This window comes from Candoia aspera, chromosome 10, assembly GCF_035149785.1.
Source record: "Candoia aspera isolate rCanAsp1 chromosome 10, rCanAsp1.hap2, whole genome shotgun sequence".
NCBI classification, from domain to species: Eukaryota; Metazoa; Chordata; class Lepidosauria; order Squamata; family Boidae; genus Candoia; species Candoia aspera.
In genome coordinates, this window is record NC_086162.1 from 5,289,415 (window position 1) to 5,301,793 (window position 12,379).

The following is a 12,379-nucleotide window of genomic DNA, read 5'->3' on the forward strand; positions in this document are numbered from 1 at the left end:
TAATCATACCTCTGTTGGTGTATGAGGCATTTGTTTAAAATGCACTTCCCTGGAAGCTTTGACATTGCAGTGCTTGGGAAGGGGGGCATTCTAAACAGGTGTCTAGCCATCTTCTGAAAGAGCCATAGAAAGAAGAGCTGGAACAGATCTTCCAGCCCATAATAACATGTCCAGCTGGCAAGTTCGAGGGAGCTGTCAAGCACCTTCCAGTGTGTTTCAATCGTAAATCCCATACTTCCCAGCTAGGAAAGCCAGTGGCTGTCCCAACACTTCAGGAAAGTGCCATGGTAGACTTTGTGGTGGTAGTGGTACCAGTACTCCAGAATGCCTTCTCCCTTCCAGGACAGGACCTTGGGTTCCCAGAAAAGACAGAACTGTTGGGAAAAGTTCTCCTTGAGGTTGTAAGTTTGTCCCTGGGCCATACCACTTAATCTGGGTACAACTGAAGGCTGAAATTGGGGACTGATGGGAATGTTGCTCATGTAATACCTATTGCTTAAACTGCAGAAGAATCATAACGTGTCAGCCCCTTTCTGGTTGCCTCCCCTATTCTCAAGAATCTGAATAGAAGTTCTATTTATCACTAGCAGTCTAAACTTCTACTGTCTCTGCTGTCCTATAATCTGATGGAACTTTGACCTAGAAAAGTGGTGGAGGTCTCAGAACGGTCATACTGCCATCACACAGAAGAGGGAGTTTCTTTATTGCCCCAGAGAGCAGGACCTGGTCCCAGACCAGAACCTGGGTTAAAAACTACAAGAAAGGTGGTTCAGGAGAATATTCCTTACAGTACCCTCTGTCAGCCAGTATAACAGGCTGCCACGTGATGTGGTGAGCTTTCCTTTGCTGGAGGTCTTCCAACTGTCAGCCCTTCAAGGTAGACCAGAAGAGGAAACCAAAGTCATGCAGGCCAATACTGTTTTTATTATAAGGTTATAGTGACAGAATCTTGCAAGTCTGAATGTGCTTCCCCATTCCCTCCCTTTATCTTGGTGAGAACTAGGGAGGGTCTCATCTGAAACATTTTCTCCGGTTGCAGTTCTGCCTTGGACTCAGTTTTCTTTTATTTGACCATTCTGTTGACTGCAGCTCTTCCTCCTGTCCCTTAAGATCATTCCTTCTTCCCATGACATAAACAGATGATTATCTGTCAGATTCTGGTAGATCCTGCACTGAGCAGGGGGTTGGATCTGATGGCCTATCAATTCCCTTCCAACTCCATGATACTTTGCATCTTTAGAAAAAACCTCACTTGGCAGGTGTCTTGCATCTGAATCCATGGGCCTTCTCTCTGTAGCCCTTTTGGTTCAACCTGACCTCAGTAGGGCAATCTTTGCCAAGTGCAGCCTCAACTTGGCAGATCCTCTGCAGAGACAGCTGCCTCAGCCAGTAAACTCCCTGTGACCTTCCTAACCCTGGACTGAGCTTTGTGCCCATCTGCTTGACACTTCACCATCTCCTCTGTGCTGTTTTGCAGAGATGCTGTTTTTTGTTTCCAGTTAATTGGAACAAAGACCAGGGAGACAGCTCACTGCACACGGCTAAAGTTTATATTGTGAATGATAAATATTTAGTTCCACTACTCCACAGCCAGGCCTATAAAGGCATCATAGCTCTTGTCTGTGACTGGCCAAATGCTTCCTGCTTTATGTGCACAAAGGCAACCTAGAAATGTAACAAAACTTAGATTAACACCAAAATTTTTGGCTGGTTGTTGCAAACCAATATTATTTAGCTGGCTTTCTCCTTCCCTCTGACCTGGCCATCTTCTCCTCATTCCTCAAGACCTCTTCTTCTTTCACATCTCCTTTTCTTCTCCTCACTGCAACCAAATCATTGGAAGTAACAGTTCCACTTAGTTGATCGACTGGCCAGACCCTACCTGGAGTATTAGACTTCCCATTTTAAGAAGATACAGAGAAGCTAGAAGAGCAATAAAGGTGATCAGGGGATTGGAAGTCAAGTCAAGGTTGTGAGAACTGAGTGTTTATCTTTGAAAGAAAAATGTTGTAGTGTCAGACCTTCAAGGTAGACCAGACTAGGAATCCAATGTCACGTATCTTTTGCTATAAAGCTAAAGTAACAAAATCTTGCAAGTCTGAATATGCTTCCCTCCTCGCTCCCTTTATCTAGGGAGGGTCTTGTGTGAGATGTTTACTCAGGTTACATTCCTGCCCTGGACTCAGTTCTCTTTTATCTGACCACTGTCTTGGTAGCAGCTGTTTCTCCTGTCCCTCAAGGCCATTCCCTCTTCCCTCTATATGTAGGATCACATTTTTTTAAGCACTGAGTAGAGTTACGCTAAAGAAGTGCCTTCTCTTCCGTAGCACCTGCCCTCTGGAACATCCTCCCTCCAGAAATTAGGATGTCCCCGACCCTGTTGGCCTTTTGTAAGGCCGTGAAGACCTGGCTTTGTGCCCAGGCCTGGGGCCTCGAACGTGTGGATGGTCCCGTCTCTTGGCTGTATTAACATCCATGCATTGCTCACTTGGCAGCCATGTATATTTATTCTGTATTTATTTTATATTTTAACTGTTTTAATTGTAATTGTTTTAATTGTTTTACGGTTTTATTGTTGTAAGCCGCCCAGAGTCACTCGCCGAGATGGGCAGCTATAGAAATCAAATAAATGAATGAATGAATAAATAAATAAATAAGGCTGGGATCTGTTCTCTATCATTCCAGAGAGGAAGCACTTGACAGCAGAAGCAGTTACCCAGGTTCACGTCTTCTCTAAGAGACAGACTAATTATAATTTGGCCTACCATGGCTTTTTGGCCCCAGCAGTATCCACTTCAGCCTTGATAAAACCCTGGTTGAATTTAGGCAGAGAATTCAAGATCAAGACATCCAGTCTGATAGAGCCAATGTTTCCCATCCCCACCGTAGTGCAATTTCCCCCTCCTCTTGGACATGCCTTGGACATTAACCTTTTACATGCTCCACACAGGAGACATTTTGCAAACGATTTCCAGATACCTCCAAGAAGGTTGCAGAATGGTTATCATTGGCTACAGCTTACAGAAGTTGGTTGGTGCCATTTTTATGCTATTAACGCTTCCAGGCCTGTCTTTCACCTTTTCATTTTCACTTTTAGGAATTTTATGTTCATATATTTTATCTGCAGTATTTGACGCATTCTTATGATTGGGCTTGGAGTGTAAAGAAATAAGCTGAGCCAGGTACCCAGAGATGTGGTGGGCTCCCTTCACTGGATCTGTTCAAGCAGCGGCTTTCCATTCACCTGTCAGAAATGTTTTCACTGGAATTCCTACTGTAACCAAAGGCTTGGACTTGATGGTCTAAATCAGTGTCTCTCAACCTTGGCAACCTTAAGATGTGTGGACTTCAGCTCCTTGTCATGATGGCTGGGGAATTCTGGGAGTTGAAGCCCACACATCTTAAAGTTGCCAAGGCTGAGAAACACTGGTCGAAATGATTCTTTGCAGCCCTAGAATTCCCCAGTCCCCTCCATGTCCTTGACTATGTCCTGACTTCTTCTTCCTGAGATATGCTTCCCACCCTCGGAACGTCTTAGTTATTGGCATCTAGAATCCATCTTTTTTATGACAAGAGAGCAGCTATGTGGCTAGCTGTTTTTTCATTGCCATTGTCACCATTTCCTTCAGAAGCCTCCTTAAACTCCATGCCTTCAAGAAGAGATTAAGACCAAAACTGAGCTGTAGAGTTGGTATGCAATCCAATGTCCCACGCACTGCTAGTTCAACCCTCAGACCACTAAGAAGGGAAAACATATGCAGGTCCATCAGGTGGCAAAAGAGTTTATCAGGAAAATAATGCTGGGTGTTATCCAACTCTCAGGGCTCAGCTCCTTCCATCATGTTCTTTCAGTGGGCCAATTTTCATTTCTGAAGACTCTACATATTTAATTCCATAAACTCTCTGAACACATGAATAAATTGGGATCTCCACTCCAAATAACACATTTGTAAATCCCCAAGCCAGCATGCTTTTGCAACTTGGTACCCTTTAGTTATGGTGGACTTTGAATCCCAGATCTCAAGCCAACATTAGTTGGCTGGATAGTGGCTGTTTTAGGGATATAAAATTAATTCTTCATGGTAGCTGGTTCTTAAATTTTAGTATAGTTTACACTATAAATTTCTGCACTGCTAATTAATGGATACTTTTGTTGTTTCCAGGGGCTTCCAGGATTGATTGGAGCTCTCGGGCAGAAGGTAAGTCTTCTAACTGGCTGTGCAAGGATTCAGTTCAGAGATTCAGTTAGAAGGGGATACAACTGAGCCAATGTCCAGAATCTGATTTGACATGATTCAGAGCTTCAAAACTGAATCAAGGCAGAGTTCCCAAATTGATTCAAAGCATCTGATTGGATTGGATTGACAATTTGATCCAACCTGCACCTCTCTGCTTCCCAGCTTTGGAGAATAAAGGTGGCAAGTTTAAGGGAAGGTGGTCCACCAAACTATTTCCATCACATTTCATGCCCAGCAGTTCTGCTACAGGAAGTGTGCCCTTCCTTTCTGGGTATTAATATATGATCATGGAAAGTGTGATCTCAGTAAGAATAGTGGTTCACTGTTCAGCTAACAAGTCCTAATACCAACTGGGGAAGTAGCAGTTCAGAGAACTATAGTTAGTGATGACATTATAGGCTGAGGGAACTTAAATGGTGGCTGAATTAAAACTGGATTGCCTACTAAACTCTGTCATTCTTGGTCATTTTCTGCAGGGGCAGAAGGGTGAGAAAGGTGACTTTGGACTTCAAGGCAGACCAGGCAGCCCTGGGAGAGATGTAAGTTGCACAATGGACTTCTTTCTCTTTGGTGCCATGTCCTTTCTGCTGCCACTGGCCCCTTGTTTTCCTATTCTGTATAAGATGATGCTCAAAAGATGCCCTGAGAGTTACATTGCTGTTCAAATACCATTTTTACCAGGATCAGAAATCCACCCATTTGTACCTTTGAGGAGTGGGGCAGAGCCAGGCTTTTTTATTTTCAATATTTATAGTCTCACAGCCTGTTTAGCTATTTTGCTAACCTGTACAGGTGGAACTGGATGAAGGTAGCTACATTAGAGGCCAAACTGTTGCATGACTTGAGGACTGTTGACCAAGCTGGGCCATATTCTACCAGTATGAAGAAATGTGTGCCAGGTCCAGGCAATCAAAAGGCTTAATAGCCCTGGCCAATAACAACCCCATGTCCCACTTCCTATTCTTTTCCTAACTAAAGGGAGAGCTGAGCACATTCAGGGTTAAGAAAATCTCTTGTCTAAAACTTACCCAAAGCCTACAGAGTTCCAGATTCCATCTCTGAAGAGCCTGAAAGTGAATTTCATTAAGTGTAAGGAAGGGTCCTCTTCTAACAAACCCTGTTTTTTGCTATTTTCTAGGGCCGACCTGGAGAGATTTGTGTGATAGGGCCCAAAGGCCAGAAGGTATTGTGGTCCTTGAAGACAGGGATGGGGGAGGAGGCATTCTTTCGACAGATAACCATGACTAATGCCTGTGTTTTTCTTAGGGTGATCCAGGTTTTGTTGGCCCTGAAGGGCTTGCTGGCGAACCAGGACCCCCAGGGTTGCCAGGCCCAGCTGGGATTGGCCTTCCAGGAAAACCAGTAAGGATTATTTTCTGACTCACCACTACTATCCTTCTTGGAGGATAAATCTTCTTTAAAAGTAGAGTTTCCTTCAAATTAAGCTTGACCCCTGGTGGCCTCATAGAAATATCTGTGTCTTTTTCTTAGGCACAGTAACTTGTCATTGCCTTCTTCTGTTTTCATGTCCAGTCTAGTGTAAAGTTTTGTTATATTCTCTGTGACCTGTGATAGAATTTTGATTTTGCTGCAGTGGACACACATGCTAACAGCTGGGGACAGCTGTTTTATTACTGGGAAGAAGATTGCTTCCTTGAGCCAATGCACTTTTCAAAGCATCTCTTTGAAAGTTCTGCCACAATTCCAGAAGTCATCATACTGATAGACTACCTACTGAACACAGATCTGATCTTTTTTGTAAGATTGTGTTTCCTCCCAGTAATAGTGCCTTTGATGGCTCATTTCTGACCAGCTTTAACAGTCTGGTTTTCATTTCAGGGCAATCCCGGTGGTCCCCCAGGTTTGAAAGGAGAGGAGGTATGTCATGAACATATAGGAGCTTTGTGGCCTCCAGTGGTCCCAATCTTGAAATGAATTTCATGTCTTTTGTTCTCAACAGTGTCACTGCTGGGCCAAACTCCATTGACTTCAATCTTGTTCTCTATTTCCAGGGGAGTTCAGGACCTCCAGGGGACAGTGGAGCCACTGGGAAGCCAGTAAGTCCTTTCTCCAGCATACAGACCAATGAACCAAAGGACACACCAGCTATGGAGCTTCTAATTGCATAGCATATGGGCTGTCAGGAACTTCAGTGCTCTTGATTGGGCTGCCTTACCCAAGTCATGTGACCACATAGAAATAGTTGGGAAGTTGGATGATCCATTGATGAGTTTATCTTAAAACAGATATCTTCAGCCTGGCTCCCTCCAGTTGTAATCATGTTCTTCCATGGCTTGAAATCCATTTCATCAAACAGAAACAAGAGTTTTGTAGCTGCAGGGAACTAAATAAAAAGAAGTTTAGGCTGTAATATTTGGGCATAGTTAAGAAGGAAGCCAGGAACAATTACTGGGAAACAACACAGATGTTCCTGGATTGAGCAGATTTATTTACAGACTGTGATTATCCTGGTTATTAAACCCCTTTTCAGGATTTGCATAATACACTGAACTCTAACCATAAAAGTGGCTTTGGTTCACATGATGCTGTAAGCCACAAGAAAACTTCAAGATTCAAGATTAATCATACCAAAGTTGGTGTATTGTGTACATATAACCACTGGATATGTAAGTAGCTATGTTGTGTGCATGCAGCCAAAGAATTTGTTGGGTTTTTCTAAATTAAAAAAAGTTGTTCCCATTTGAGATGTGGGACAGAAGAATCTCTTGAAAGAGTCTGGCTTTGTGCCATGGGCTGCCCTCAGACCCCAGCAATACTTGATCCTCTGGAACTCTCCACTCTTGCAGGAAGATAAAAGTTGGTCTTCCTTGCAGATACACGCACCCCTAGTTTTGATGCACAGCAGCTTCTATAAAGAGTAAGAATCTGGCTCGGTGTAAGCATGTCCCAAGGGTTAGATCCTGAGTTTCTTTCTCCCACCCTGTTGTTGTTGTTGTTTTCATGGGACGGTGGTAGTATTTATTTAAACTGAAGAAAGACAAGAAATAAAACAACAGGGGAAAAAAGAACAGAAAACAAGAGAGAGAATTGCTTTCATTTTGCTATGTTTTGGAGATGATAGATAGGTAGGTAGGTAGGTAGGTAGGTAGGTAGGTAGATAGATAGATAGATAGATAGATAGATAGATAGATATCCCTTTTCTCTCTTTCTCTCTCTCTCTCTTATTCTCATACACATATATAAGTATATACAAGTTTTACACAACAGTTTCAGTAAAGGCTAACCATTTTTTTCTACATCTGAAAGTAAATTTCATCTATAGTTGCTTTTCCTTTTGGGGAAATGTGTGCCCCAAAGCCCCCAGTATGTACCAAGTGTGTAAATGTATATAGTGTATGTAATTTCTCTTCCTACTTGCGTATTTACTTCTGGCTTATTTTTCCTGTGAAGGAAAGGCATAGAAATGCCAGTAGTGTCCTGTTATTTTGTGTTCTGGGTACATGTCCTCTAGCAGCTTATCCTTGGGAACCAGTCCAACTCCATTGCTGTCTATTTTCACATTTCCTGGTGAATGTTGCAATCTGAGAAACACTTGCTTTGAATCCTTTCCTTGACAGCTCTCATTCCTTGTTTAGCTGTGGACAGCAGTTGTTGTGGGAAACTGGCAGCATTTGCTCTCCCCTCCCCATCAGTTGCTTCTGTTAAGTTATGTTTTTATGTCTTTTATGTGTGTGCACCATAATGTCTGGGAAGTGAACTTTTAGCAAAGCTAGTCTATGTTTAGTTCATATGGAGCTAAAAAATATTGGTCCTACTAATACTTTATGACTCTGGATGATAGAGGCCATAAAAGTGCTCTTCTGAGATTGCTCTTCACCAGTGAAGCTCACTTGGCATTTGGCTTCAATATCAGGCAAAGAAATTACACCTACACACACAGATACACATACCATTCTGTTGTTGATTATTACATACCTATTTCTTACATCTGAGTACGTAATGAAAGTCTGTAATGCAATGAAAGCTTTCTGTACATTCTGAAATAAAACTTTTTTGTAGAATTAGGTGAACACCTGAGAGGTCCTTTGATGAAGCTGAAGGAGGAAAGGGAGGGAGGGAAGGAAGGAGCATAAGGGGAAAACAGTTTAATTTTTTTCCTCTTTCCTACACATTTTACTTAATTTCACCCCAAACATCTACTGTTTGGGAGCAGACTTGCTTCCAAACAGCTAGGGTTGCCATCTTGTCTTCAGTTCTGGGCTCTGGACTCATCTCCAGAAGTGAGTTTCTCATAAAAATAAATACTATTAGTAGGCATCCCCTTATTCCAGAGAAAGGACAAGTGACACCTGGAGACAACTGTAGGAAGTATTAATGATCCTTCCTTATCCGTGGTCTTCCTGATCAGAAAAGTAAAACTTTCTTCTATCTGTGTTGAGCAGACCATGTTTTTGACTTCTGTTGATAATGAAACCAGAGTTGGCCAGGAGAGAAAGAGGGTTGGCAGGCACACAGCCCCAGATATTTCTGGTCTCCTTTACAGCAGACTTCCCCAAGCTTTAATTCCATTTGGCTGGGGATTAAGGGAGTCAAACCACCACATCTAAAGGATATCAAGTTGTTGAAGGATGCCTTGGAGCAAATATCCATGGAGGGAGTAGGTAGGACCTGCCCCCAGGTCTTTGGAGGCAGCCAAAAATTGGGGAGGGGGTGCTTGCTTGAGCCATTCTCGGCCATACCATTTAATAAAAAACTTAGAGGTCAGCCACCCTCCTACTATGCTTCTGGGAGCAGGACAGACACCCAAAAAGTCTCATACCAAGATTCTTACTCTGTCTCCAATCCTACTTTTCTCCTTGTATTCATCTTCTGTTGAGATGAAGTTCCTCTGAACTTAATGACTCTGACCTTGTGGTGGGGGGGAGGTGGAGGTGGGGGGACTTCAAGTAAGTTCAGAAAGCAAATTGCCACATTTTTCATATCCCTGTGTACATGAAATATAGCTAGGAGGTGGTCTTATTAGCATTTCATCAGCAACATTAAGTCATTCCACTTTCTCCACAGGGCAAACCAGGGAACCCAGGCTTGAAAGGTGAAAAGGTGAGTATAAATAAGGCAGGATCAATTCAGAGCTTTAGAGGGGCAAAGAGGAAGCCAAGAGCTCTCCCACTGGGAGTCCAATAGCATTAGAACCAAATGGGGACCACTGAGAAATGGTTGATGTGTTTCTCTGAGAAACAGGATGCAAAACTAGGTAGACTTTTTTCTCATACTTTGACCTTTTCCGAGGTTCTTAGGTATCTGCACCATCTGGAAAAGCACCAAAGTTTGCCAAAGTGAAACTTTATTCCAAGAAATCCAATCTAAATGGGGTGTCCCTCTTCCCCATTAGAACTGAGCAAGTCCAGTAATCATAAAATGTTGAATGGTAACCAGAAAAGAAAATTTGAAAGGGAGAAAAAGGGAAGGAGGATTCAAAATGGAGCATCTTGGTTCATTGGTTGGAAACCTAGCCTTCCTCTTGCAGGGCGATGATACCACAGTTTGGAGGCCCAGTTTGTTCCCTCTAATCTCAAACTTGGATGTTTCAGTGCCTATCCATTTGCATGGAAAAAATCCATTTGCAGTAAAAAAAAAAAAAAAGGCAGCCTAAAATATGCCACACCCAAAAAGAGTGCTGTAGGAACAGAGAAGTATATATGTTTGTAAATTAAAACAACTTATTCTTAAAAAAAAATCCCTATCATTTTTATAAAGTATGAATTCCCCACTTTGGAAACTTCCTCTTTACCTCTTTAGATAGGAAGGGCTTCTGTTTAAGGCTATCTGGGTTTCTGAACTGGACCACTTCTTGAGTGGTAAGCCTGGTAAGGCAACAGGCTAGAAACCAGGAGTCTGTGAGTTCTAGTCCCACTTTAGGCATGAAAGCCAGCTGGGTGACCTTGGGCCGGTCCCTCTCTCTCAGCGCAGCTCACCTCACAGGGTTGTTTTTGTGGGGAAAAGAGGAAGGAATATTTGGTATGTTCCCCGACTTATTTATAAAAATGATAAAGGCAGGATAGAAAATAATAATTAAAAAAATCTAGTTATGGAGTCCTTGGTGCTCTCTGAGCCTTGTTGTTTTCTTGCAGATATTTCATTGCCAGACTAGGCAACATCTTCAGTGTGAAAAAACTGAACTTCATTGCCTAGTCTGGCAATGAAATGTCTGCAAAAAAACAACAAGGCTCAGAGAGCACCAAGGACTCCACAGTTTAACCCTGAGCTACAAATATTAGCTTCTATTAATATCTAGTTGGGCAGGTTGGTCTACAGAGCAAAGCAGTCATATGAGTATATTTGTCTCCTCCCAATAGAGCTCACCTCCTGGTGACTTTATGGACACATCCATATAGTTTTTTTGCTAACAATATGGGTGTGGTTTGCCATCACCTTCTGCTGGGCTGTTTTTCAACTTCCTGGTCTATCTTCCAGGCCTGTAATTCTCAGGAAGTTTCTCAAGCCCATACAAGATTAGCCATGCATGTCACTTTGCTGGAACATCCAAAGAATATTATCAGTAAGGCTGAACCATCCCATGGGGTACAGTATGCTTTTTCATGGTGTTTAATCAGTGCAGAGAGCTATACCATGCCAAAACTATGTAGCTGGGCATATGAACATTGGCACCTGCAGAGATGGCAAAGGGGGACAAACAATAAACCATGTGTTATAACATCACAGTGCAAAATCTACCCCTTTGGTACTTGCCTTGCAATGTAACAAAAATACGCAATGGGCAGAGTTTGCATTGTGATGTCGCAACATGTATTTGAGACCTCAGCTTGTTTGGGGTGCCCCTGCATATGATTACTGCAAGGTAATTTCCATCAATTTCTATCAGTGTAGCAAGGATAGGAATATAGGACATGCTAAAAGGTGAATCAAGGTGGAACACAGTTTGTGTAAGTCCTTTTATTGATGAGGGGGTGAGACCCGTTTTCTTTGCCTGATGGCCTTGGTTTGGGGTTCCTTTGTGTTCTTTTACCTCAGTGCATCTTGGCTTGTTCCCAACAGGGTGATCCGTGTGAAGTCTGCCCCAGTCTTTCTGAAGGAAACCTAATCAGCCTCCCCGGGAAGCCAGGATCCAAGGGGGAACAGGGACCACCTGGGAAACCAGGCAAATCAGTGAGTCCTCTTTACAGAATGCTTTGTTCAGGTTGTGGTGGAGAAGTCATCAAGATGCTCTTGGAAAAGGGGGATTTGCTTGGCTGATTGCGAGTGGAACTGGGGCTTCCATTGGTTCGCCTTTCTTTTCTCTTCTGCAGGACAAACCTGGGCCTCCAGGAGCCAAAGGCAACAGGGTAAGTGTTGGATTCAGCTTCAGAAGAAGACAGGCCAAGCAAAAGGTAGAGGGAAAGGATGGAAAAGATTAGAGGTGTCGTTCTATGATTCACACATCATCTGCAAACTGAAATTCCCAAATTGCGCCTCTTGACTCTGGTAGTTCCAGTTTTAAAAGCATACAAAAGACTTCAGCCAGTCCTAGGCTAGAACAGACCAGACCCTTGATTCTGATTTAGGTTGGGAGATGAATTGGGTTAGTTAGCATTCAAATGGGCACTGATCAAAATCCATTTCAGCCCAAGACACAAAGCGGAAGTCATGTTCACTTTTTTTTTTAAATCACAATGCACATTTTCAATTTAAAAACGATACATTAAGGGAAAGTCTGCATAGAAAGTCTGTGTTAAAAATAATGCACAAATATGCATTATACTAGGGAAATGAATTGCATTTATCTATCTTAGTAAAAAGAGTTATGTGACAGTGTCAGTTGGCCAAAGCCATGGTAGGAAGCAGAGGTCAATATTTCTGGGCGCAGCTTGGCATATGGAAGATTGTGACTTATAATTTAAAAGAAGCAAACAGTAACAAACAGGAATTGACGAACAAATATAGATGTATATATTTATGGATTTATTTGTGTGCCTCTGAAACAAAGAGAAAGGGGTAGAAATTAATAGTTCAGAAAAAATGGGGCCTGATCTTGTGGTGTACAGATGATGAATGCATGCAGAGAATTTACTGACGTACATTTTTGCCTTTATGTTTATTTATGAATGGAAGGGCTAAAATGTATGTCAGTAGGTATGAATTAATGACAGTTTGGTTATTATGGATGCATATGGAGGTAGAAA

General features: G+C 42.5%; 1 protein-coding gene across 1 annotated transcript in view; it reads left to right on the forward strand.

Annotated features, from left to right (window-relative positions):
* Positions 1 to 12,379, forward strand: part of COL16A1 (collagen type XVI alpha 1 chain) — a 178,165-nt gene that overhangs the window by 91,697 nt on the left and 74,089 nt on the right. The window contains exons 15-23 of the mRNA XM_063312279.1: positions 4,164 to 4,199; positions 4,715 to 4,777; positions 5,377 to 5,421; positions 5,505 to 5,600; positions 6,078 to 6,116; positions 6,251 to 6,295; positions 9,264 to 9,299; positions 11,256 to 11,366; positions 11,507 to 11,542. Of these exons, the coding sequence (XP_063168349.1) occupies positions 4,164 to 4,199; positions 4,715 to 4,777; positions 5,377 to 5,421; positions 5,505 to 5,600; positions 6,078 to 6,116; positions 6,251 to 6,295; positions 9,264 to 9,299; positions 11,256 to 11,366; positions 11,507 to 11,542 (507 nt within the window). The remainder of the gene's footprint in view (positions 1 to 4,163; positions 4,200 to 4,714; positions 4,778 to 5,376; positions 5,422 to 5,504; positions 5,601 to 6,077; positions 6,117 to 6,250; positions 6,296 to 9,263; positions 9,300 to 11,255; positions 11,367 to 11,506; positions 11,543 to 12,379) is intronic.